Source organism: Crinia signifera, chromosome 2 (genome assembly GCF_055691185.1).
Source record: "Crinia signifera chromosome 2, ASM5569118v1, whole genome shotgun sequence".
NCBI classification, from domain to species: domain Eukaryota; kingdom Metazoa; phylum Chordata; class Amphibia; order Anura; family Myobatrachidae; genus Crinia; species Crinia signifera.
The window spans coordinates 383,744,162-383,767,729 of record NC_139218.1 but is presented as its reverse complement, the minus strand read 5'-3'; the positions used below and the strand labels follow the sequence as shown (position 1 = coordinate 383,767,729).

At 47.1% G+C, this 23,568-nt stretch overlaps 2 protein-coding genes across 4 annotated transcripts; both read left to right on the top strand.

The window, feature by feature from the left end:
* ALG8 (ALG8 alpha-1,3-glucosyltransferase) lies at positions 1 to 16,308 on the top strand. Of its 3 annotated transcripts, none has more exons than XR_014469823.1 (13): positions 1 to 184; positions 2,009 to 2,087; positions 3,833 to 4,026; positions 5,036 to 5,145; positions 5,759 to 5,826; positions 6,412 to 6,538; positions 6,640 to 6,743; positions 7,031 to 7,151; positions 7,996 to 8,135; positions 8,760 to 8,873; positions 10,755 to 10,852; positions 14,328 to 14,400; positions 15,929 to 16,065. XR_014469823.1 is itself a non-coding variant. In XM_083170215.1 (13 exons), the coding sequence occupies exons 1-13, from the start codon at positions 60 to 62 to the stop codon at positions 16,158 to 16,160; spliced, it is 1,611 nt and encodes a 536-aa protein (XP_083026341.1). In that variant the 5' UTR covers positions 1 to 59; the 3' UTR covers positions 16,161 to 16,308. The 3 variants fall into 3 exon arrangements, 2 of the variants coding, with proteins under 2 accessions (XP_083026341.1, XP_083026342.1); XM_083170215.1 differs by having other exon boundaries at positions 8,734 to 8,873; positions 15,929 to 16,308; XM_083170216.1 differs by lacking the exon at positions 1 to 184 and adding an exon at positions 295 to 673 and having other exon boundaries at positions 8,734 to 8,873; positions 15,929 to 16,308.
* A 3,419-nt stretch (positions 16,309 to 19,727) lies between these two features.
* On the top strand, positions 19,728 to 23,568 carry NDUFC2 (NADH:ubiquinone oxidoreductase subunit C2). Its single transcript, XM_083170213.1, has 3 exons — positions 19,728 to 19,929; positions 21,121 to 21,264; positions 23,385 to 23,568. The coding sequence occupies exons 1-3, from the start codon at positions 19,791 to 19,793 to the stop codon at positions 23,432 to 23,434; spliced, it is 333 nt and encodes a 110-aa protein (XP_083026339.1). The 5' UTR covers positions 19,728 to 19,790; the 3' UTR covers positions 23,435 to 23,568.

The following is a 23,568-nucleotide window of genomic DNA, read 5'->3' as shown; positions in this document are numbered from 1 at the left end:
AAGCCTCTCTGTCAGTCGCCGTGACGTCACCCTTCTTCCTCACTTCCGGGTGCACCAAGATGGCGGCCTCCAGGAGGGGTAACGTGGAGAGCGGCCCCCGGATCCAGGATACCGCGAACGGGGGCTGGTTTGTGACGCTGGCTGTAGGGGTGTCTTTGCTGAAATGTCTCCTTATACCCGCATAGTAAGAGCCAGACTATATTCTGTCCTGTATCCTTATTAAGGCGTAATAACAGGGTGAGGGGGGATCTGAGGCTTGCAGCTGTTGGGTAACTACACTTAACAGCATGCCCAGAGGTGTATGGGTTAATCTATGACTTGTGGTTACACAAGAGCCTGGGAGATTCTAGATGTCAGCTCTTTATTCTGCAAACAGCTTACGCTCATAAGGTGTCTGGGATAGCTGGGACTTGTAGTGGCACCTGGGAGATGCTGGACATATTTTGTCAACAGTTATGCTGATTGGCTGGCTGGGGGTGGAGCTATTCCGTGTGATGGAATTGGGATGCTATGGCTGCCATGCCAACAGGCCCTGCAGCCAGTGCGATAAGCTGAGCTGCTAACACTTCAGTATACTTACAGATGTAACCGTACCATATTATCTCTTTAAACAGGACACACCACGTAAGAATTACACAGGTTCTGTGGTTGATTTAAGCTAGGTGAAATGCAGGTATGAAGCCAGCCATAGAGCCTATGTAATTTATTTATTTATTAACAGTTATTTATATAGCGCACACATATTCCGCAGCGCTTTACAGAGAACCAGTCCCTGCCCCAGCGGAGCTTACAATCTATTTTCCCCACCACACACACAGACATTCTAGGGTTAATTTTGTTGGGAACCTATTAGCCTACCAGTGTATCTTTGGATTGTGTGAGGAAACCGGAGTATTCGGAGGAAACCCACTCAAACATGTGGAGAACATACAAACTCCGCACAGTTAGGGCCATGGTGGGAATCGAACCCATGACCTCAGCGCTGTGAGGCAGTAATGCTAACCGTAATTGACTATCAATGCTGCCAAAACATCGTTGTTCTGGACCTAGTGCTCGATGTTTTGGACATCGATAGGGGCGGTCTAAAAAGTTTTATGACATTGATGGCAAAAAAAAAAATTCCCTGTCGTGACGATGGCCATCCCTATCCTTCAGTCCATCTCCTACATAGCACTGGTCTGGGTCGCACAGTTTGCGGCACTGGGCAGCTGCAACTTATCGTATGCGGCCGGGTGTGTGCACGTGTGCAAAGAGATACTCAGTCATTGCATTCCTCCCAACATGACCCTTTGCTCTTTTTCTGGACTTCCCTCTTAATATATGATTGCTGACACCTGTTTTAAACAGTAAATAGGTAAGAAAGGTGTTACACCACAGGTGATAGCAATAATACATTAAGAGAGAAGTCCAGAAACAGAGCAATGTGTCCCTCCTGGAGAGGGTCATGTTGGGAGGTGTGCATTGGAGTATTTTTTTGTGTGACCCCCTAATAAAATGTATTGCCTGACATTCAGGTGCACAAAAGCAGACCCACCAGTTGCTTCCCAGCATCCTATGGTGCAGCGCGGCTGCATGGTGCGGTTGGCGTAAGACAGATTACAGTAAATGTTTTGTCTACAGTGCATGGAGTTGCTGGTTGCACATTTTAGAGTGTCCCAATCTATCTATATCCTTTTATTTGTTTTAAAGATTTATCAGTATAACAAAACTAGACATTTACCCCAGAATGGGCAACATTTATTATAGATACACTGCATATATTGCAGTATATAAATGTGACCACTGGTAGTTGTGAGGGCATTATAGTCATACCTCCCAACTTTGTATGCCCAGCACCTTTGGGGTGTTGCCTCGTGATGAGAGGGCGTGGCCTTCAAATTGCATCACCCGTGCGAGGCCACGCCCCGGTTTTGCTGCTGCTGCCCCTCTGCCATGCGCACAGCGCCTATTCACTGCTGCCCCCCTCCCCCTTTAAAAAAAAAAAATAATCTATCATTTTAAATTCTAGTCATTCAACAGACTTTGAAGTGCATCGGAATTGGCTGGCAATCACCCACAGTCTGCCCGTATCCAGGTGGTACTATGAGGTAAGCACCCTTATTTTCTTGGTTGTATGTTGCCATGAACTCTGTCCAGCTTATCCTGGAATGTCAGGGGCTCTGTGTCTGGTGGTTTGGGATAAATTGTCCCGCCAGCCATCTTCTGCACCATCCTTCATCAGAAGCTCCTGTTTACACTCCATTCTGCATTCAGTGGGACATCTTTGGTGCAGTCCCCGGTGATCTCGCCGTTCTCCTGTATCATGGTGGTATCACACTCAGAATGCCCATTATTTTGCTGGTTACGTTCCGTCTTTGATACATAAACTAGTAATCATTCTAGCACCCTGCATATTCCAAAACCCATGCAGTTCCTCTTCCCTGTCTGGGGTGTCGCTATCTGCTGCAGTGCCTCTAGCAGGTGTGGATTATTAGAAAAATGGTGCCTAGATAGACCAGGCATGTCCAAACTGTGGCCCTCCAGCTGTTGTAAAACTACACATCCCAGCATGCCTTGCCATAGATATAGCATTCCCTCATAGCAAAACTGTGGCAAGGCATGATGGGACTTGTAGTTTCACAACAGCTTGAGGGCCGCAGTTTGGACATGCTTGAGATAGATATTCAATAGGTCTACACCAGAATGTCAAAATGTTGACACGGAAAAGATAGGCAGATGAAAGTCGACATGAGCTTTTCACATTTTTGGGTTGTCCATTTGACAACTGTTGACATGGACCCCCAATTAGTGTAACATATACCCTTGCATGGCTCACTGTGCTCCGGGCAAAGCAAAGAATATACTCCCTCTATGCTGACACGGATGGTGACGGAAGAACAGCCGTTTAAAATAAAAATAAACAAATTAATGGAAAAATCATGTCAACATTTTGACGTTGTCGACCTATTGCATATCCACATGTGGGGTAGACCTTTTGACTGTCTATCTAGACACTGTAAATCTATCAACCGGAACCGCTTCTAGCTGGGGTCAGTCCACTGTAGTTTTGGATGGTTGTCGAGGCCCCTCCCTCCGTGTATTCCATTCATAGAGTAAAGGTGGCCATACACACGCAGATTTATCTTCAGATCTGGCTGTTTGGAACAAAAACATGGTTATGGATGAGAGCAAATGACAGTTGACCATTTGCTTGGAAATGCAGGAAAACTGCCAAACTGTCACTCATCCATAACCATGTTTTTGTTCCAACCAGCCAGATGTGAAGATAAATCTTACTAGTGTATGGGCACCTTTAGGGTATGAGTACCTGTAAGGCTTAATCAAAACATGCTGAGCAGTAGCTGTGGGACCTTTATTTTATCTCATTGTCCTGCATCAGAACATGCTTGTCTGTTTATGGCAGCACAGTGGTTAGTATTACTGCTTCACAGCACTGGGGTCTTGAGTTTGATTTCCACCAGGGCTGTATCTGTGTGGAGTTTATATGTTCTTGTGTGTTCTCTGATAAATATGTGTTAGGGAATTTAGACTAAAGAAATCAGGGACTGATGTGTTGCCCTAGGACGGCAAATAAGCGTGTCCAAGATGGCTGCCTCACCCTCTCCAAAATATATAAATCGCTTTGATTCCATTTTTTTGTTATAATTGCCTTTTTCTTAGATATTTGCAGCATTTATAACTTCTTGGTTTATGTGTTATGTCTGAGTTCCAAAAATGTCATTTGATCTGTACATGCATAGAGAAGAACAGAACAGGTGAGCTCATGTTAATACTATTTGTATTGGGTCATGTGAATACGTAATTATACTGTATAATTATTGCTGATGCCCAGGTCACCTCTGAGTGGACGTTGGATTACCCCCCATTCTTCGCTTGGTTTGAGTGCGCCCTGTCTCATGTGGCTAAGTACTTTGATCCAGAAATGCTGAAAGTGGAGAATCTGAACTACGCCAGCCAAGCAACTGTCCTGTTCCAGAGGTTCTCTGTGATCCTCAGCGATCTGCTCTTCATCTACGCAGTTAGACAGTAAGCAGCCCCGAACCGGTGTATGTGGCTGGGGAGGTGACCAGTATAATGCTGATTACACCCGGGGTTGTGGGTCTGGGGAGGTGACCGGTATAATGCTGATTACACCCGGGGGTGTGGGGCTGGGGAGGTGACCGGTATAATGATGATTACACCTGGCGGTGTGGTGCTGGGGAGGTGACCTGTATAATGCTGATTACACCTGGCGGTGTGGGGCTGGGGAGGTGACCGGTATAATGATGATTACACCTGGCGGTGTGGGGCTGGGGAGGTGACCGGTATAATGATGATTACACCTGGCGGTGTGGGGCTTGGGGGGTGACCGGTATAATGATGATTACACCTGGCGGTGTGGGGCTGGGGAGGTGACCGGTATAATGATGATTACACCCGGGGGTGTGGGGCTGGGGAGGCGACCGGTATAATGCTGATTACACCCAGGGGTGTGGGGCTGGGGAGGTGACCGGTATAATGCTGATTACACCTGGCGGTGTGGGGCTGGGGAGGTGACCAGTATAATGATGATTACACCTGGCGGTGTGGGGCTGGGGAGGTGACCGGTATAATGCTGATTACACCCAGGGGTATGGGGCTGGGGAGATGACCGGTATAATGCTGATTACACCTCATGTAATCTGTCTGTCTCCCCTTCCTACTAGATTGTAACTCTTTAGAGCAGGGCCCTCTCCCCTCCTGTCGTCTATGCCCTCTTCTCTTCAGATTTCACTCACGGCTCTCTCATACTCAAACACTCAGTGACATCTTTGACCACCAGCCCCTAGTAGTACATATCAAGTCCTCACTACTTACATTAAAGCTGTAATGTGTATTGTACTGTGGCGCTCTTTACCTGTACTCTATTTCTAATATTTATGTACTGTAAGTTTTGTCTCCCTGTACTGTTCCTTTGTACGGCGCTGCGAAACACTTGCGGCACCTTATAAATAAAACAATAATAATATTTGTTTGTGGATGAGATAAGCTCTCAGTAATGTCTCTGTTTGTCCAGGTGCAGTCTGTATGTGGATGGCCGGAAGGATCGGAGGGATCTTCTGGAGAAACCGGCTTTTATCCTCGCTGTCCTGCTGCTCTGGAACTTTGGCTTACTCATCGTAGATCGTATCCTTCCTATGAGTCTGTTCTTTGTCAGCGCTCTACACAGAGGGTCTGACAAAGGGATCAAGGCCAGGGGGGAGTCTCTCACGGCCAATCAGTGCATAATTCTATCGTCATACTCCTCAGTTTTATTAACCAATCAAACTTCAGTTCCTTTATATCGATACAGAAACTGGGCACTTGTCATAGAAGTGTTCGATTCGATGTGTGTTACCATGCTCATCGGATCGGAACCTGTGAAATAGAACCCCCATCTTAGTAAATTCCCCCAATTTATAATTTTGTAGATGATAGCTGGGATTTGATTGGTTGCTAGAGCTAGAACACATTCACTTCTCTCTTGAAGCTTTGATAACATCCCCCCGCCCCCCCATATAAATCACACAGACGCTGTCCGGCAGAATAAATTAGGATAAAGGGAGAGTATAAGACACAATGGCCAGAGAAGCGTACCGGTGGTACAGTCAGTAACGGAGACTCTTATTGGATAGGATTATGGTGTGTTGGCTGGAATACTGGTAGGTATTGGAGGACAGTCTGCGTGTACCCGGCTGGATTCCATGTGGGCAGTCACTATGTCCAGGCAATCGGTCTGACATCCTCAATGAGCTCCCAGATATCCACTTCCAGTACAATGGGTTTCTCTCTGGCATCATGCTGCTGTCTATCGCCCGCATGTATCAGGTGAGAAAGAGGACTTCATTGTAAACCTTGGAGGTCATTCAGGCCTGTTCTGTCCTGCTGATGCGCATGTGCAGCCCAACTTGTGTAGGCGCTGGTCCGTTCACACAGGTTAGTGCGTGTGGGGGGGCGCTTGGCCGCTGTCTGAAGTTGCACCCATGGGAGCGCCCAGCAATTCATGGGCGTTCCCATGGAAATACGTTGGTGATGCAGGTGCCGGGGACAGGCAGCTGACGTCACCAGATGTCATCTGCCCGCCCTCTTTCCGTACAGGGAGCCCGCGGATCAAAGACCAGAGAGTGTCTTAGATCTGCAAGCTCTGGGGAGATCATTCTCTCCCCTTTGGCTGCATGCAAGGGGAGGATTTCTCATACACATCACCTCACATGGCACCGAGGGTATTCGCCGTTTGGGCGGGCAGCGTTAAGCCTCTCGCTAAGCGGCGTATGACCTTTGCGTTGAGAGCGTTACTGAATCAGGCCCCAGGTGTGCACCAGGCTTTAATCATTCCATCGGATGTATAAAATAATTGATTTGTTGTAACAACGCCAAAGACTTCTCTGCTCACTGTCCGTCCTTTCCCGGCAGAGGAGACACCTGGAGAGCGCCTTACTCTTCGCCGTCCTGCTGAACTTCAAGCACATCTACCTGTACATCGCTCCAGCGTACGGCATCTACTTACTGCGGTCTTACTGCTTCACGGGCAGTCACCCAGGTCCGTCTTCCGATGAATGTTACAGATAGTGTGACACAGGAGCTTGTAGGTCCTTATGTAATGGAATAAGGTTCCGGAGTGACCATGTTTCTTGTCCGCAGATGGATCTTTGCGTTGGAGAAGTTTCAGCCTCCTGCGACTCTTCTATCTGGCCGCCATAGTATTACTGGTGTTTGCTGTCTCCTTTGGACCTTTTGTGTATATGGTTTGTTCTGTTTTACTTTTATCAGTCACACCTTTCAATGCTTGTGTATTTTCAATATAAAGTCCATATTATAACAGAACAGTTTTATAAAATAGATCTATATTTATGGGCGGTAAATCGCCATAACGAGGCCTCCTCTGATTGCTCAGATCTAGTCACCCGCGTGCGTTCTGCCAAATGTTGTGGTGAAGCGGAATCAGCCGGTGAATGGAAATATTTGCTGTGATCATTGGAACTGATGAAAGAGTACGGTCTCTTATTTCCCATATATATTTGTTTTCTTGTAGGAACAAATACCACAAGTCCTTTCTCGTCTTTTCCCCTTCAAGAGAGGCCTGTGTCATGCCTACTGGGCTCCTAACTTCTGGTCTTTGTACAACGCAGCGGACAAGGCTGTCTCCATAATAGGTAATGGCGCTACATGTCCTCATGTCTTCTGTGTTCTGAGCATGTGACACTGAAATGTGAATGGTTTCAAAATGTTAGCAAATACCCCTTGTTTATTATAACACTCTGTACCGGTTACATAAGTTACAGTTTGCTTTTTTTGCCTGGGGTTTCACTCTCTGCTCTGTTTCTACTAGCACACGCTGGTCTGTATCTCTGAGATACAGACCACAGTGTGTTAGAAGCATGGTGGCAGAGAGTGGCACCCCAGGCAAGAGGAACTGCACAGGTTTAAGCATGAATTGGTCATTACATGTCCTATTGCTTTGCTGCGTGTTGACTTCTTTAGAACAACTTTGGAGATGTCTCTTACAGAAGGCTTGAATCAGTGGCTGGCTTGTTGTCTCCTAGTTAACAGAAATGTCTTCTAAATGTCAGACTCTAAAATAGGTGCATAAGCAGCGATCCTACTTTTATCTCAGAGACCTTTTTTATGCAATATGGATCTGTTCAGACTTTGGGGAATAATAATAATAATGCCAGTCTGCTCATTACATCATATTGTATGTCATGTGACTGTGGTTACTATGGTAATCTCCTAATAACTGACAAACTGTAAACCATTAAAAGCAGCTTGAAGAAAAATATCAAGGAAAAGAAAACTTTGTCTTTTAGGTGATAACCAGTCAATGTTTTATAGACAAATTAAAAAAATGCAGCTTAATTGTCCTTTCAATGAGTTTCGGCTAAAGAAGCTGCTTGCTCATGGAAAGTTGTAATAAACTATAAATGATGGGTTTTTTTTTTTTATAGTTTATTCAATTTATAAAGAGCTTTGAACATTGTGACGTCTTGTTACCTGCAGGTGTAAATATGAAACTGCTAAACGTGACTGCACTTCGCACAGGATCGATGACGGGGGGTTTGGTTCAGGAGTTTGAACACAGCGTCCTACCATCAGTCCCACCCATGGCGACATTAATCTGTACCCTTCTCTCCATAATGGTAAATGAAACCGGATGCAGTGCCAGATTACATTGCTGCAAGGAAGGAGGTTGTTCTAAAAGCTGTGGGGGGGGGGTTAATTTTGCCATGTCTTGCTCATTAACATTCTAGGTACGTATATGAGGAATCTCAGATTATTTCCTTAAAATCATATTAGGGGGTATTCAATTAGCCGCAATCGGTGCAAAAAAAAAAACTGATGTGGCTATCGCACCCAATTTTGGATTACGGAGGCTGTGAGCACTCCCAATTCCCGCGTTATCCAATTGCAAAAACAAAATGGGTGATTGCTAAGTGCTTTTCTTTTTCTTTTTTTCAATGTTCACATATAGTACTGTGCAAAAGTTGTACCAAGCATCTTGGAGAACCAACCACAGATCTCCTGTGGATGTTGGCTAGTTAATATCAGAAACCGTGTATATGACCAATCGTGTTATATGGGATAGGGCTTATTAACATATACCTACCCACAATTCCTAGAGGCAGGATTTGTTTTATTTAAGTGGGTTGATCAGAGGATCGGGGGGTTTGTCCACAATGCACCTAGGGCTGACGGAGGCCTTGGTGCTCAGTGTGACTGTCTATCGTTCCCTTCCAGCCATCTGTTCTCTGTCTGTGGTTTAGACCCCAAGGCCCCCAAAGCTTCCTGCGCTGTCTGGTCCTCTGCGCCCTTGGCTCCTTCATGTTTGGCTGGCACGTCCACGAGAAAGCCATTCTTCTGGCAATTCTTCCCTTAAGGTGAGGAAATATATTTGTATTATTATACTTTATTATGCAGATCTTGCCATTTTACCTATAGATTACATGATCAGAATGCATCTGTCAAAGGGAAACCACCTATTTCGTGTGTTCTAGATCAGCGCTCGACCTTTTCCACCCTGTTAAATGCCTTGTATGTGCGTTATTATGCCAAATAGATGTAGGGATGGCCATCGTTGCCTTTGCCATCGATAGCAAAAATGCAACAGACCATCGATAGTGTATTTCTAGTCAATGGATGACCATCAATGTTTTTACATATCGATGGTCATCCATTTTCTTTGATTGGCCTGTGGGCCAATCAAAATGTGGGGGCGGAGCTAACTTCTGTGTCCTGGCTCCTTAGTGAAAAAGCAAAAACGAAACTATTCGTTTAAGCTTGACATCGATGGCGGGAAACCATCTGGTTCTCCCCCATCGATGGCAAAACTATTCGACATCGGCCATAAACCATCGATGATTTCTAATCATCGATGGCCATCCCTAAATAGATGCACAAGCAGCTTCTCCTGAATAAATTGATATGCAGCATTCCTATATTCTGTATGTTCTTACAAGTGTTGTGCTATACAGTGTTTCCCAGCCAATTGGGGCTGATTCAGGATCATTCGCAGCAATCTGAATTCGGCCCCTGCACATGTGCAAACCCATAGATGGTCGATGGGCATGAGAGGACATGTGTTCTCGTTACCAAGGGGAATGGTCGAGAGGGGGGGCATTCGGACAGGCATCGTTAAGCTACTTGCTAATAAGCGAAGGCGAGCGATAATGAATTACCCCGATTATTTGTAATGCAGATACAGTCCCAATAAGACAAAAAATACAGTTCTGCTGCATATCATTGTATGCAGCTGTGTGTGCTTAACAAATAATCCCGGGATCCTGCCGATCCCGGGATTGGCCACCTTTGACCTGTATGTGCCATCAAGCATGGATGTGGTACACGAGCTCTACATTCAGAATGTCACTGCAAATGTTGACACATGCATGTCAACAATACTATTTAAATGTATTTTGGTGAGAGGGTATCAACATGCATACTTACTGTGAGGCGTATGAAAATGGGCCTGAATGCTGTGCTGCTAATTTTTTAAGCCCTGCGATCAGGTATACACCGCCAGGGTGAAATTCCACCCAGTGCAAGCCTGCGATTTACTTGGCTCAGCTTGGCTCGGCGATTAGCTACAAATCCATCCGCAATCCGCTCACCATGTAATGATTTCCCAGTGTGCAGTGTGTGTGTAGCCCAGGACTTACTCGGCAGCTGCGATAGATCGGGGCCGGAGTTGACGTCACATGACTTGCCCTCACACACCTGGCCATGCCTGCATATTACCTAAAACTCCCAGATAACAGCCGCTCACCATGTAATGATCCCCCAGTGTGTGCAGTCTGTGCGTAGCCCAGGACTTGATCAGTGGCTGTGATCGAATCAGGCTGATCAGGGGGCGGAGCTGACATCACATGACTTCCCCTCATACACCTGGCCACGCCTGCGTATTCCCTGACACTCCCAGATAACAGCCGCTCACCATGTAATGATTCCCCAGTGTGTGTGTGTAGTCCGGAGCTGATTTCAAACGCCTGGGGATGTATGCGTTTTCCCTGACACTCCCAGAAAACGGACAGATACCACCCACAAATGCAGACTTCCTGTCAACTTGCATAAGGCCAGGGACAAAATAGGTGGCAGGATTTTATCGCAGGATTGTTTGGCGCATACGTACGGCCCGTTAATGGCCCGGCCTGTGAATTCACAGTCTGAATAAGGCCCGGTGTTGCTGCCACCGCTAGCTTGGAATGTGGCATCATGTGAGCAGTATTGTTACTGCAAAAATACTGAGTTTGTGTATTTTGCAGCATCCTCGCAGTGAGCAGTGCAAAGGATGCTGGGATATATCTGATTCTGACTACAGCCGGACACTTCTCCCTCTTCCCTCTGCTGTTCACAGTTCAAGGTAAAATTAGGCACATTATCCAGCCTAGATCCAGCCTGCGTTACCCTTTCTCCTCCATGCTTTTGTTTAACATAATACAAATTTATTGGTAGACTAAGTAAAGGGGTCAACTTGTGGTAGTGAGACAAGTCCCATGCAAACAGGCACCAGTTGCTAGTGCAGTGCAAGAAGGAGTCTAGTGTTCATTCTAGAACCCGCTATCTTTGAAAGCCCATGCAGTTCCTCTTCCCTGCCTGGGGTGTCGCTGTCTGCTGTGGTGTTTCTAGCACAGGTCTGGTTTGCATATCAGTGCAGATACACAGACCACACTGTGTTTGAAGCACTACAGCAGACAGCGACACCCCAGGCAGGGAAGAGGAACTGCGTGGGGTTTCAAAGATAGCAGGTGCTAGAATGAACACTAGGGGCGAAATGTAATGGTTTTTTTGCGTTTTTTTCCGCAAAATATGCTGTTTTCGGGCATTTCCAGAAAATCGCATATTTTATAGGGTGCGATTCGCGGCAAAAAATCACACTTTTTGCCGCGAAATCGTACATATTGAAGTGGTGATTTTTAGTCACACTTCAATTCGCATCCAGATGTTTTCCCATTGGAAAGCATCTAACACGCACACGTAATAGGGTGCAATTTTTGGTAAAGGTCACCAAAAATCGCAAAAAAAATTAGACCAGGTTCTGGCTGGCGATTTTGACAGAACCATGGACAGATCATTGTGATCTGTCCATGGTTCTGTCCAAAAAAAAGGGTTAAAAATAAAAAATGGAAAAAATAATGCGTGGGGTCCCCACTCCTGAGCATAACCAGCCCCGGGCTGAAAGAGCCGGTCCTGGTTTCATAAAATCACAGAAACAAGCAAGTCGGGGTTCTGTGTATTTTAAAAAACCAGCACCAGGCTCAAGGGCCGGTCCTGGTTCCCAAAATACGGGGGACAAAATGACTAGGGGTCCCCCGTATTTCAAGAAGCAGCACCGGGCCCAACCAGCCAGCAGGGTAATGCCACAGCCGGGGGGAGACTTTTTATACAAGTCCCCCCGGCCAAAGCATTGTCCCCCTGACCGGTCAGCATGGGCAGGGGTCCTGGGGAAGTGGGGACCCCCCCAAAGAAGGGGTCCCCCCCCCCCTCCAGAACTTACCTGCCTATGCTGAATCCCGGGGCTGTCCTCAATGCCCCTTGGCGGTGGGCACCGAGCTGATGATTGTGTAAAAAATAGAGAAAAACTATTGTATACTGCTGTGGAACTATGAGTCCCAGCAAGCCTGCACCACATGCAGGGACTTGGAGAACCACAAGTCCCAGCATGTGGGGCAATAAAGGGCCCGCTGGGACTTGTAGTCCCACAGTAGCACAAATAGTTAAATAAATACACAAACACACGTACAGTACAACTTTATTACACACGGAGCCCATTCATCCAATACATACCTATGTTGCCACGAAGGATCAGTCCCCTTGTCCAGTAGAATCCACTGGGGTGCCTGTGGAGATAAAACATACTCAGACGTCTTCAGCGCTTCTCCGGGTGCCCTGCAGCACTGTAATCACGGTCCAGTGTTGTATTGACATCTGGGGCTCTGCCCCCAGACCGGGACTTAGCCCCGCCCACCAGCCAATGATGGTCCAGCATGGGGGTTTTCCTGGACCATGATTGGCTGGTGGGCGGGGCTAAGTCCAGGTCTGGGGGCGGAGCCCCAGATGTCAACACAACACTGGTTTTATAAAATACACAGAACCCCGACTTGCTTGTTTCTGTGATTTTTATGAAACCAGGACCTGCTCTTTCAGCCCGGGGCTGGTTATGCTCAGGAGGGGGGACCCCACGCCGTTTTTTCCCCGTTTTTTTTTAAACTCAAAATCGCATGTTTTAAAATGCGCACATTTACATGAGTAAAAATCGCCCAAAATCGCACCATATATCACTTTTTTTGCCACAAATTTGCATCTCATTACATATGCGAAATCACGGAAAAAATAGCAATTTTTTTTTTTAATGTGCGATTTTTTTTTCTTACGAAAAAAAAACGCACCCTATTACATTTCGCCCCAGGAGTCCATGGGGCCTGCAGCTAGGACAGCACTGCTCAGCCACATAACTGCCATCAGGTACTTGCTGTATGCATGTCTGGATGGACCAGGCCCAACAACGCAGGTCTCCACTGCTGTGCTGCCGGGGACCCTGCTCCTCCCACTATATATGTCAAAGTCTGGGGTATTCTGCTGCCTCCATTCTTCTCCTCACATCGTATCGATGCCCCTGTCACATGCAGCCCTGTCCTTATTGACACTGATCACTTATCTCCTAATATACTCTGTGCTGCTGGGGACCCTGCTCCTCCCACTCTATCACGCTCAGTCTGTGGCTTCCTGCTGCCCCCATTCCCCTCCTCACATCATGCCACTGCCCCTGTCACATGCAGCCCTGTCCTCACTCATCTCCTTATATACTCTGTGCTGTAAATTTACAATCATTCCTTTATTAAACTCATCTGTTTAGGAACGTTTGGTGTATTTTTGAAGACATTTTCTCTTCGGTATTACAAAGCTTCCATGTGTGCTGGATTTGTGTTTTTCGATGGTGTAATCATCCGGATTTGCCAGCAGCCAAATTCTGTTTAACATGAAGTTCACACGCACCAGTTAGATCCGCGCAGTGCTTCTTTGTGTAAATGTTAATGAAAAAAAAAAAATATATATATATATATATATATATATATATATATATAATTTATTTATTTTTAACGCCGTGGTTATATGGTTATTAAGCTTAATCAGCCCTTGGATCTTTGAGCCGATCCTGGATCTAAGAATATTTAAATAAGCAACAATGGGCTCCTGGACTGGTCCTGGTTCCAAAAATACGGGGTGGAATAAAGAAGTTAGGGGTCCCCCCTCTTTTTTATTTTAAACCAGCACCATGCTCCAATAGCCAGGGAGGTAGAGCCAGAGCTGGGGTACACGTTTATACTGGACCCCTGTGGTCGTAGTATTACTCAATCAGCCCTGGCTGGGATCTGGGATTCCCTTGGGAGTGAGGACCCCCTTTGCACTTACAGAGCTAATTGTAGCCTACTGACTACACTGAGATGTGAGATCACACCCCCCCCCCCCCCCCCCCCCCCATAATATGTAAGGTCTCCACCATTATCATTACTAGATTGTAAGCTCCTCCGAGCAGGGCCCTCTTCCCTCCTGTCATCTGAGCCCTCTTCTCTTCACATTTCACTCACAGCTCTCCCATACTCACACCCAGCGTCCATCTTTGGCCACCAGCCCCTAGTAGTATGCTGATCAAGTCCTCACTACTTATATTTAAGCTGTAATGTGTATTGAACTGTGGCGCTCTTTACCTGTACTCTATTTCTGTTATTTATTCAATGTAATTCAAATTATGTCTCCCTGTACTGTTCCTTTGTACGGCGCTGCGAAACACTAGTGGCGCCTTATAAATAAAATAATAATTTCCTCTTTCTCTTTAGAGTTACCTATTAAGATTTTGCTGATGGGGATATTTACAGTGTTCAGCTGGAGCTCCCTGAAGGCGCTGCACAGGTAACCGGGACCAATCACATTATGTCTTATTGTGTACACCGACCCTTCCTATTCATATCACGTGGGCAGGATGGGGGTATAGAGGAGGGCAGGGTGAGAGTATGGGGTATAGAGGAGGGCAGGATGAGGGTATGGGGTATAGAGGAGGGCAGGGTCAGAGTATGTGGTATAGAGGAGTGCAGGGTTGAGGGTATGCGGTGTACATGAGGGCAGGGGAAGGGTATGCGGTGTAGAGGAGGGGAGGGTATGGTGTATGTGGTATAAAGGAGGGTATGTTGTGTAGAGGAGGGCAGAGGGATGGTATGCGATAGAGAAGAGGGCAGGGTGAGGGCATGTGGTATAGAGGAGGGCAAGGTGAGGGTATGCAGTGTAGGCTATACAGGAGGGCAGGGGGAGGGTATGCGGTATAGAGGAGTGCAGGGTATGCGGTACAGAGGAGGGCAGGGGGAGGGTATGCGGTACAGAGGAGGGCAGGGGGAGGGTATGCGGTACAGAGGAGGGCAGGGGGAGGGTATGCGGTACAGAGGAGGGCAGGGGGAGGGTATGCGGTACAGAGGAGGGCAGGGGGAGGGTATGCGGTATAGAGGAGGGCAGGGGGAGGGTATGCGGTGTAGAGGAGTGCAGGGTATGCAGTATAGAGGAGGGCAGGGGGAGGGTATGCGGTATAGAGGAGGGCAGGGGGAGGGTATGCAGTGTAGAGGAGTGCAGGGGGAGGGTATGCGGTATAGAGGAGGGCAGGGAATGCGGTATAGTGGGGGCAGGTTGAGGGTATGCGGTGTAGAGGAGGGCAGGGAATGCGGTATAGAGGAGGGTATGGGGTATAGAGGAGGGCAGGGAATGCGGTATAGTGGGGGGCAGGGGAAGGGTATGCGGTATAGAGGAGGGTATGGATTTATATGGTATAGAGGAGGGCATGGATTTATGTGATATAGAAGAGGGAGGGTATGTGGTATAGAGGAGGGCAGGGGGAGGGTATGTGGTATAGAGGAGGGTATGAGGTGTAGGGGAGGGTTATGCGGTGTAGAGGAGGGTATGAGGGGGGTATGCAGTAAAGAGGAGGGTATGAGGGGGAGTATAGAGGAGGGCAGGGGGAGGGTATGCGGTATAGCAGGAATAGGGAAACTTTGGCCCTCCAGCTGTTGTTGAGCTACACATCCCAGCATGCCCTGCAACCATTTTAGCATGACCAAATAGGAAAGCTGTAACAGGGCATGCTGGGATGTTTAGTTCAACGACAGCTGGAGGGCCAAAGGTTCCCCATCCCTGCGGTATAGGCTATGGATCAGAAACATGGTGAGATCCCGTCTGTAGAGACAGAGAAGGCACTAGACACCCAGAAGCAGATTCAGGCTTCTATTCAGTCTCATATACGTGCGGTGAGCATGAAACGTACGTCTGACATGACGCATTGTTGCCATTTATTTTTCCATAAGTTTTTAGTTTATTTCATGTTAAACAATTTATACATTGAGGGTGTTACCCAGTCTGTTAGTATTCAGCTTTTGTATTCTGCCCCTATGTATTGCAGGAGAGAGGGCCGGTTACTTAGCGGCCTGGAAACGCTGTACCTGTGTGGGCTGCTGCCCCTGGAGCTGATGTGCGAGATCATTTACCCACTGACCCGCTGGCAGCAGCGCCTGCCCTTCATTCCCCTGATGCTGACCTCTGTATACTGCGCACTGGGCGTCGGCTACACATGGATCAGACTGTACATGTCGGCACTTACAGTAGCCACAGCGGCCCGCAGGAAGCATCAGTGAGGATACATGCCATCCTTACACCGGGAATACTGCTGGGCAACCAAACCAAGACAAGCCTTCAGGATACAGACTTGTACAGAAATGTATTTTTATACAGCGTATAATCCGTTTTTGTATATAAAAATCACTTTACCGGTGAGAACTGTCATTCATTGGAGTGTTCCGTGTCTTGTCATCTCTTAGGGATCGTCCGTTGTCACGGCAACTGAATGCGTAAAGGAAATCTAAAACCCCTTTAGCTTTTAATCTGCAATAATAATTTTACTTTTATGGTGCTCTTTTTCCAATAGGCTTAACAGATAGAATGAATGTAAGACAGTACAGGAACAGTGAAGGCCAGAAAACTTTTTCCTAAACAATACTTAAGTGAATTAATGAAATGCTTGAGTAAACAGGAAAGTCTTGAGCCGCCAGGTGATGTCTTGTGCTCAGTAACTCCCCCTACTGACAGCATTGTATTGACAATGATACACAGACGGTACATGGGCTGCAGTGAGATTGTGCCATGCTTGCCTGACGGTGTCCATACAGAAAGCTACTGATCCCCGTACAGCTTTGTCTCAGTCACTGTACTCCACTGAGTTTTATGCTGACCATTTCTTGTCTAGGGACCTTTTACTGTTCACAGTACATAACCCACCAGGGCTGCTGCCCTATCCAGAGCCCCAGTGATCCCAACGGAAGGGATAAGGAACACCAGATTAGGGGGTCGGAGGTGGCTTTATGACAGCAGGATCACTTTGGTGAGGTGGGCACAATGATAAACTGCCTAAGCATATGAATGGTCCTGATGCTGTGCTTTTTGAGTCTAAAAACAAATCCTTGTATTCTCATACGCCTGTTTGATGCTGCTGCTGCTGTATATATGTGGTTCCTAAACTGTGCTGCAGGGTGCTGTCTCTTTTCCGTAACATAGGTGACTAGATCAGATTAGCTGGACTAGGGAAGCAAGTGCCTCAAAACAGGGGTGTGGTCTCACAGGAAGGGGCATGGCCAAACAATAGTACCCCCAATTCAAATTACACCACACAGTAGCATAACCTTATTCACATTGCACCACACAGTAGAGCCTCTTATTCACATAATATGCCATAATGTGAGTATATCTCTGCATCTGACTGTGCAAGGACTGAGACACCCTGTAATACAGGATGTTGTGTATATATAGATCCCAGCATCAGTCACACCATTCCTATGGCACGTGCAGGTTCTTCATCCATGTTTGGCTGCCTGTGTGACAAGCTGCAACCTGCTGTGTAAGCAATCAAATATACCTAAAACCTAAACCGTTAGGGTGCCTCGAGGATCGCGTTTTTGCCGATGTATGTCCTGAGAACAGATTGCTGGATCCTGTGAGCTTCGCCTCATACCAGATATCCTTCGGCGGGATACGGTCATTAGGGCTACACTAAGTAGGTAGACAAGCATTGAGTCGACACCACTAGGTCGACAGGCAGCAACGTCGACATGGGTCTTGGTTGACTTAAGCATTAGGTCGACAGTCAAAAGATGGGAGAATAAAATAGTGTGCCAAGCGCAGCGAGGCACCGTGCCCGAAGTATTGCGAGCGATGCAATGCACTTCAAACTGTGTCCATGTCGACTATGTCGACATTCGGGTAAAAAAACAGTGAAAAAACCATGTCTACCTTTTGACTGTCGACCTTGCCCATATCGACCTAATGCTTGTGATGACCTAATTACCTACTGTCATGTCGACAAGCCATCGATTGTTTGTGTTAGTACATGGTCAGTTGGCACTAGGGATGCCAATCCCGGGGGGGAATTTTTTCAATCCTGGAATTTGGGATTGAAAAATGCCCAATCCCAGGATTGGCTTCCCTAATAAAAAAACTGCCCTCATATTTACCTTTATGGAGCGGGCGGAGAGCTGTGCGGGCGGGTGGCTGTGAGCCCGGAACAGGGGAGTTGGGAGCCTAGCCGGGTAGCTGTTCTGCTGGATGTGCAGCTGGGCCAGGGAGCTGTGGGCAGCTAGAGCGGCTGTTTGGCCTGCGCAGCGTGACCTCGGACCATCAAGCTGGGCAGAGCTGCATGCCAGGCATCGGGATCAGCTGGGCAGCGTCTAAGCAAGAGCTCAGGCACTGCCCCGGCATTAGACTGCTCATGAGCGGTCTAATCCCGAAAACCTGGGATAGAAATCCCCGTATTTTTGGGGCCAAATCACGGGATCCTGCTGATCCTGGGATTGGCCACCCTAGTTGGCACCTGCATAGGCCTAAATTGCATTAATGATTCGCCACTGGGCTCTGCCATTGATATTATACCATTCATTGACCTCATGACTACAGTTACAATGATTCACATTGCTAGTGCGTGAGAGAGTAGGGACATAGATGGGAATGAATATGTAACAGCTGCATTATATCATTGGCATAACAGCGATTTGTACCATTTGATGGCCACCAAGACAGGAAAGCTGCATTAAATGGAATAAAAAAACCATGGAAAATAACACATCAACTACAGATGTTCATCTTTAGGCATGCCAGGGACTTTACTCGCCACGGGCCAAAACCCTCAGTTACCAAACCATGGCCATTGCTTGTGTGTAAGGACTCTGAGGGGATTCCAGACAAGAGGTTACCGGGAAGACCAAACCACGATCCAACCCTAACTCTGTTGTCTCCCCAGTGGTTGTTTGACGCATGCAGTGCTAGACTTCACCTATAGCAGCCTAGTCCAAAGGACCGAGTTAGGCCTGCCCCAACCCCGATGCCAACAGGTCTTATGTAGGAAAACGCATCAATCGAAACTGAGAGATGGACAAAAGGATAACTGACTGAAACCCGTAAAAAGGGTACATAAGGAGAGGGATAGCAGCAGCAGAGCTCTGCTACACCTGGTAATCTGGTTGCCCTGGAGCTACCGGTACATGAGGAGAGGGATAGGAGCAGCAGAGCCCTGCTACACCTGGTAATCCGGCTGCCCTGGAGCTGCTGGTACATAAGGAGGAGGGGAACTTCCTCATCTTCGCGGCCAACGCTACTTCAGTCATGTTAGCTGCTATATTCACCCACCATTGTCCCCCGCTACGTAAGGCTTTTCGGGAGGGAACCGTAACAAATCCTGTGTCCACTCCACCCTCCTGTATCTACGCCACAATCTATTACCTTTAGTAAAGTTGTGGCGAGCAAGCCACCGAGCCCGAAGCGTGACGAGCGGACGATGATGCTATGTAAGTTCCGCAGCATAAGCGGTGGTCACAAAGATGAGGAAGTACCGGAGGAGGATAGAAGTAGCGGAGATCTGCTACACCTGGTAATCCAGCTGCCCTGAGACTGCTAGTACATTAGTAGGAGGACAGGAGCAGCTAGCTGGGAATTACAGAGATCTCCCCATGTAATAACCTTGTAGTACATAGGCCTGGATGTGATAACCTGCTGCCTGGCCAGATCAAGATCATGGATGCTGCAGTGACTGACCCGGTTGACAGGCTGGGAGTGGGAATGATGTGCCAGATAATGTAACAATGAGGAGAATGAGCAGTGAATGGTCACAGGGTACTGGAGGCGGAACCTTCGTGCAAAGAAGCGTTTCCAGGGGACGGGGATAATCGGAACACCAGTGCGTCGCAGATTAGTGTCCCCCGGTGTCCTTGGGAACTGCAGCTATGGGGCTGATGCCGGACGAGTCTCGGGGGTTGCCGCCCCCAAACCTGGTGAACCGGGGCACGGTGTATCTGGGTTTCGTGGGCTACATAAGCGCCATCCTCCACAACGCCATCAACCGCTACCCTGTGCTCAAGGCCGGTGAGAGTCACCCGCTCCCCATTATTTTATATCCTTCATCCCCAATCCTTATTATACCCCCTCCTCCCATCCCAATCCTTATTATACCCCCTCCCTCCTTATCATACCCCCTCCTCCCATCCCAATCCCCATTATATACCACGTCAACCGCTCAATCCTGTCCCTAAAATGGGTCTCTGCACACTATTGGGGTGTTTTTCAGAAAAAAGATACCTCAATCATGTTCTTCCGGGCTGTCATCAACATCAATAACCCTGGCACATCTCACCCTGTCGTGACAATACACCTGTCCTGACCCACCCCCCTCCCCCCTCCTTCTGTGTCCCCCAATATGCTTAATGAGTGAGTTACCTCTCAGCATTACATTATTCCCCCGGTGGTAAAAACAACAACCCTGACCACACTGGCTAAGGGCAGAGAAAGCTGTGGAGAACACCCCCCCCCCCCCCCCCCCCCAAAAAAAAAAAAAAATGTATACATTGTTATACTTCTCTTCCTTATTATGTTCTTATTTATTACCAGTAACTTACATAGTAGTTAAGGCTGAATAAAAACTTATGTCCATCAAGTTCAACCATTGATGCACACTTTTGGCAGCACTTTACACAGAATATTTGGCCATTCGCATCAGTAATAGAAAGCTTACAATGTATGGGGTAATTGTATTAAAGCGGCATCTCTTTACTGAGGTGAAGCGGAAACCGTCAGCTGCCAGAGAGGGAGAGTTAAAATGTCCCCCTCTTGCGGTGCCGGTCAGCGCTTCAGCCTGGAGCTGATGTGCCGTGTGTCTCACTCCCGAGTGCCCTGCTATCACAAGATCTCCCTCGCACAGCCCGGAGCTGATGTGCTGTGTGTATCACTCCTCAGTGCCGTACTATAGCAAGATCTCCCTCGCACAGCCTAGAGCTGATGTGCCATGTGTCTCTCTCCCCAGTGCCCTGCTATCGCGAGATCTCCCTCACACAGCCCGGAGCTGATGTGCTGTGTGTCTCCCTCGCTAGTGCCCTACTATGGTGAGATCTCCTGCACACAGCCTGGAGCTGCAGCAGTCACCACAGTGGCTTTCCACGGCGCAATGACTATCCATTTATGTGTCACTAATAAAATGTATTTGTAAATCCTATTAATAAGCTGTAAAGTGATGATTTGTCACTCTGCTAATGGTTATACCCCCCTTTCCACCCACACTAGGTGTGCATCGCCAGTTACTGTACACGACTATTGGTGTGTTTGTTGGGTACCACATGGTGAAGTATGAACAGTACAAAAACGCAAAGCGAGATCGGGAACTGTTTCAGTACATGAGGCAACATCCAGAGCTGTTTCCACAGGAAGGTACGTTGGATGGAACGTGGGGCGATAAAGGGGAAGATGCACGCACGTCCGTTGTTCTGCCAATTTCAGTTCAGTACCTGGATATTAGTCATGTGACACCAGGATGTGTTTGGAGCCGTTTTATCAGGCATTAGTATGTACACATGGTGCCGGTCCAGGGGCCGCCAATCTCTGTTCAACATCGGCGGTTGTTGGGGTGCCGGCATCTGCTGGCAGGGAGGTAGGGCCAGAGGTAATAGAAATAGACTGTGCATTTACTTATCGACTCTTTCGATCCATTTAAATAGATAAATGTTCATATATATGTATGTACATGTATACAAAGCTTTGAATGTGTTCACGCATATGCGTATATGTCTCTCTTTCCCTCTCCTCAGCCCCCCTCCCTCTCCCTTTAACCAACTTTCATGGTTTTGTATTAATACTGTATTGATCATAAAATACAAAATTAATGGCCACGTGGAATAGTAACTAGCATTATACCCATATTGAGTGTCTTTTTATGTTCTCTCTAATTTCCCAAATACGCTTTCTCAATCATGTATATTGTACTCTAACTTACTATGCATATTGCTAATGCTAAGATGTTATACCTGGTCATTCTCAATAAAAACCTATTGATATAAAAAAAAAGAAATAGACTGTGTACGATTCCAATGCCACGGGGCCACAAATCGGTATTGGGTACTGCGTAGCACGGTGCAACTATATAGTAAAAATCGACAGTGCTAATCACACCGTGTGTACACAGCATTAGAATTCTACACTGTCACGGCAAATAGCCTCTCTCAGCATGCCAGGTCCTGGGAAAGTTGGCTGTGTCCAGCGATGTTCTGTCTCAAAATGTCTCTTATTCGCATATTTAAAACAACTGGGAGCAACAAACTACAATGCTCTAATCAATTTGATGTGTGACATTTGTACATTTTGCGACTGAGGGGTGGATTTATTAAGCTTGGTGAAGTGAAAAACTGTCTGTTTTTTTTTTATCACCGGCTAATCAGCTCTTACCTGTCATTTTTCAAACCAAGCCTGTAGCTTCACAGGTAGGAGCTGATTGGCCGGTGATAAAAACCAGACAGTTTATCACTTCACTGAGCTTAATAAACCCCTGAATCTGTTGTGCCATGACACAGAGATTGCGGCTTGTTCTCACACAGAGTTCCGTTGAGCTTCTTCTGTGATTTTGTACGTGTGTAACACCAACGCTTGGGCGGGTAAGAGCCTGGCACCTGTAGAACGCTATGAGCTGCTTTCCACTGCGTCTGTAATGCAAATAAGACCTAAAAAAATGCATAGAACAGCAGGTATGCTACTAGTCACGGGGTGTTTGTCATATGGCGTACCGACAGTCCAGTTAGTGAATACGCATCTGTGTGCACAACCTACAATACTATGTACACCAGTGAATTCAAACTGTATGTCTGGGCACCCTGGGGTGCTTGAAGGCCCTCACTGCTGTGCCTCGGGTTAGTGGTCCAAGAGCGAAACAAATTATGGTCAAAGTGATAGGCAAAATCAGTGCTGGGGGCTGTCAATCATAGCACACGTACACCCCCACATTCCTGGCCCTAAGGATGACAAGTAAGCACAGTTTAATGTTTTGTTTTCAAAATTACAGTAACATTTTTATCCTAGGGCCGGCGTGAAAAGAATAACTGTAATTTAAGACAGTTATGGAACCCCTGATGTATCGTGATTAGTAGTGTTCATTATAGCACCCTGCACCTTTCAAAATCTGTGCTGTTCTTATTTCCTGCCTGCATGCAGTGTCGCTGTCTGCTTTGGTGCGTCTAGTGCAGTTTGGTCTGTATTGAGATACAGTCCAGACTGTGCTAGAAAGCCCACAGCAGACAGCAACACCCCAGGCAGGACAGAGGAACTGCACCGATTTTGAAAGATGCAGGGCGCCAGAATGAACACTAGTGTATGTAAGTGTAGATGCCTGCCGGGTCCCTGGTGCCGCCAGTATTGGTGGTGAAGGGCATCATCAAGTGTGTATGGAGCTTAAGGTTCTTCATAGCTAGGGTTAATCTGCTTGTTCTCTGACCTGTCTGTTATATTCCCTCTGCTTCTCTTATTCAAAATTTTTCTCTATTTTTTTTTTTTTCTTCTTTTAGAAAAACGAACATTTGCGGAAATTACTGAAAAATTTTACCCGGTCCGCTGAACTTCTGGCTCCCATACTGTCTAGTTACCCGACCAGAATATACTTTGTTCTTCGTTGAAGAAGCTGCATGTTCTCATCGCCTATGTGAAATATTTCTTTATCCTGCATAAACACAATAAATTAATTCACTTTGA

Bases quoted from the DNA above. Each gene is read 5' to 3' on its own strand.
- NDUFC2 (XM_083170213.1), top strand. From the start codon at position 19,791: ATGGGGCTGATGCCGGACGAGTCTCGGGGGTTGCCGCCCCCAAACCTG. The intron at 19,930-21,120 runs GTGAGAGTCACC...CACCCACACTAG, and splicing joins CTACCCTGTGCTCAAGGCCG to GTGTGCATCGCCAGTTACTG. The intron at 21,265-23,384 runs GTACGTTGGATG...TTCTTCTTTTAG, and splicing joins AGAGCTGTTTCCACAGGAAG to AAAAACGAACATTTGCGGAA.
- ALG8 (XM_083170215.1), top strand. From the start codon at position 60: ATGGCGGCCTCCAGGAGGGGTAACGTGGAGAGCGGCCCCCGGATCCAG. The intron at 185-2,008 runs GTAAGAGCCAGA...TTTAAATTCTAG, and splicing joins TGTCTCCTTATACCCGCATA to TCATTCAACAGACTTTGAAG. The intron at 2,088-3,832 runs GTAAGCACCCTT...GCTGATGCCCAG, and splicing joins TATCCAGGTGGTACTATGAG to GTCACCTCTGAGTGGACGTT.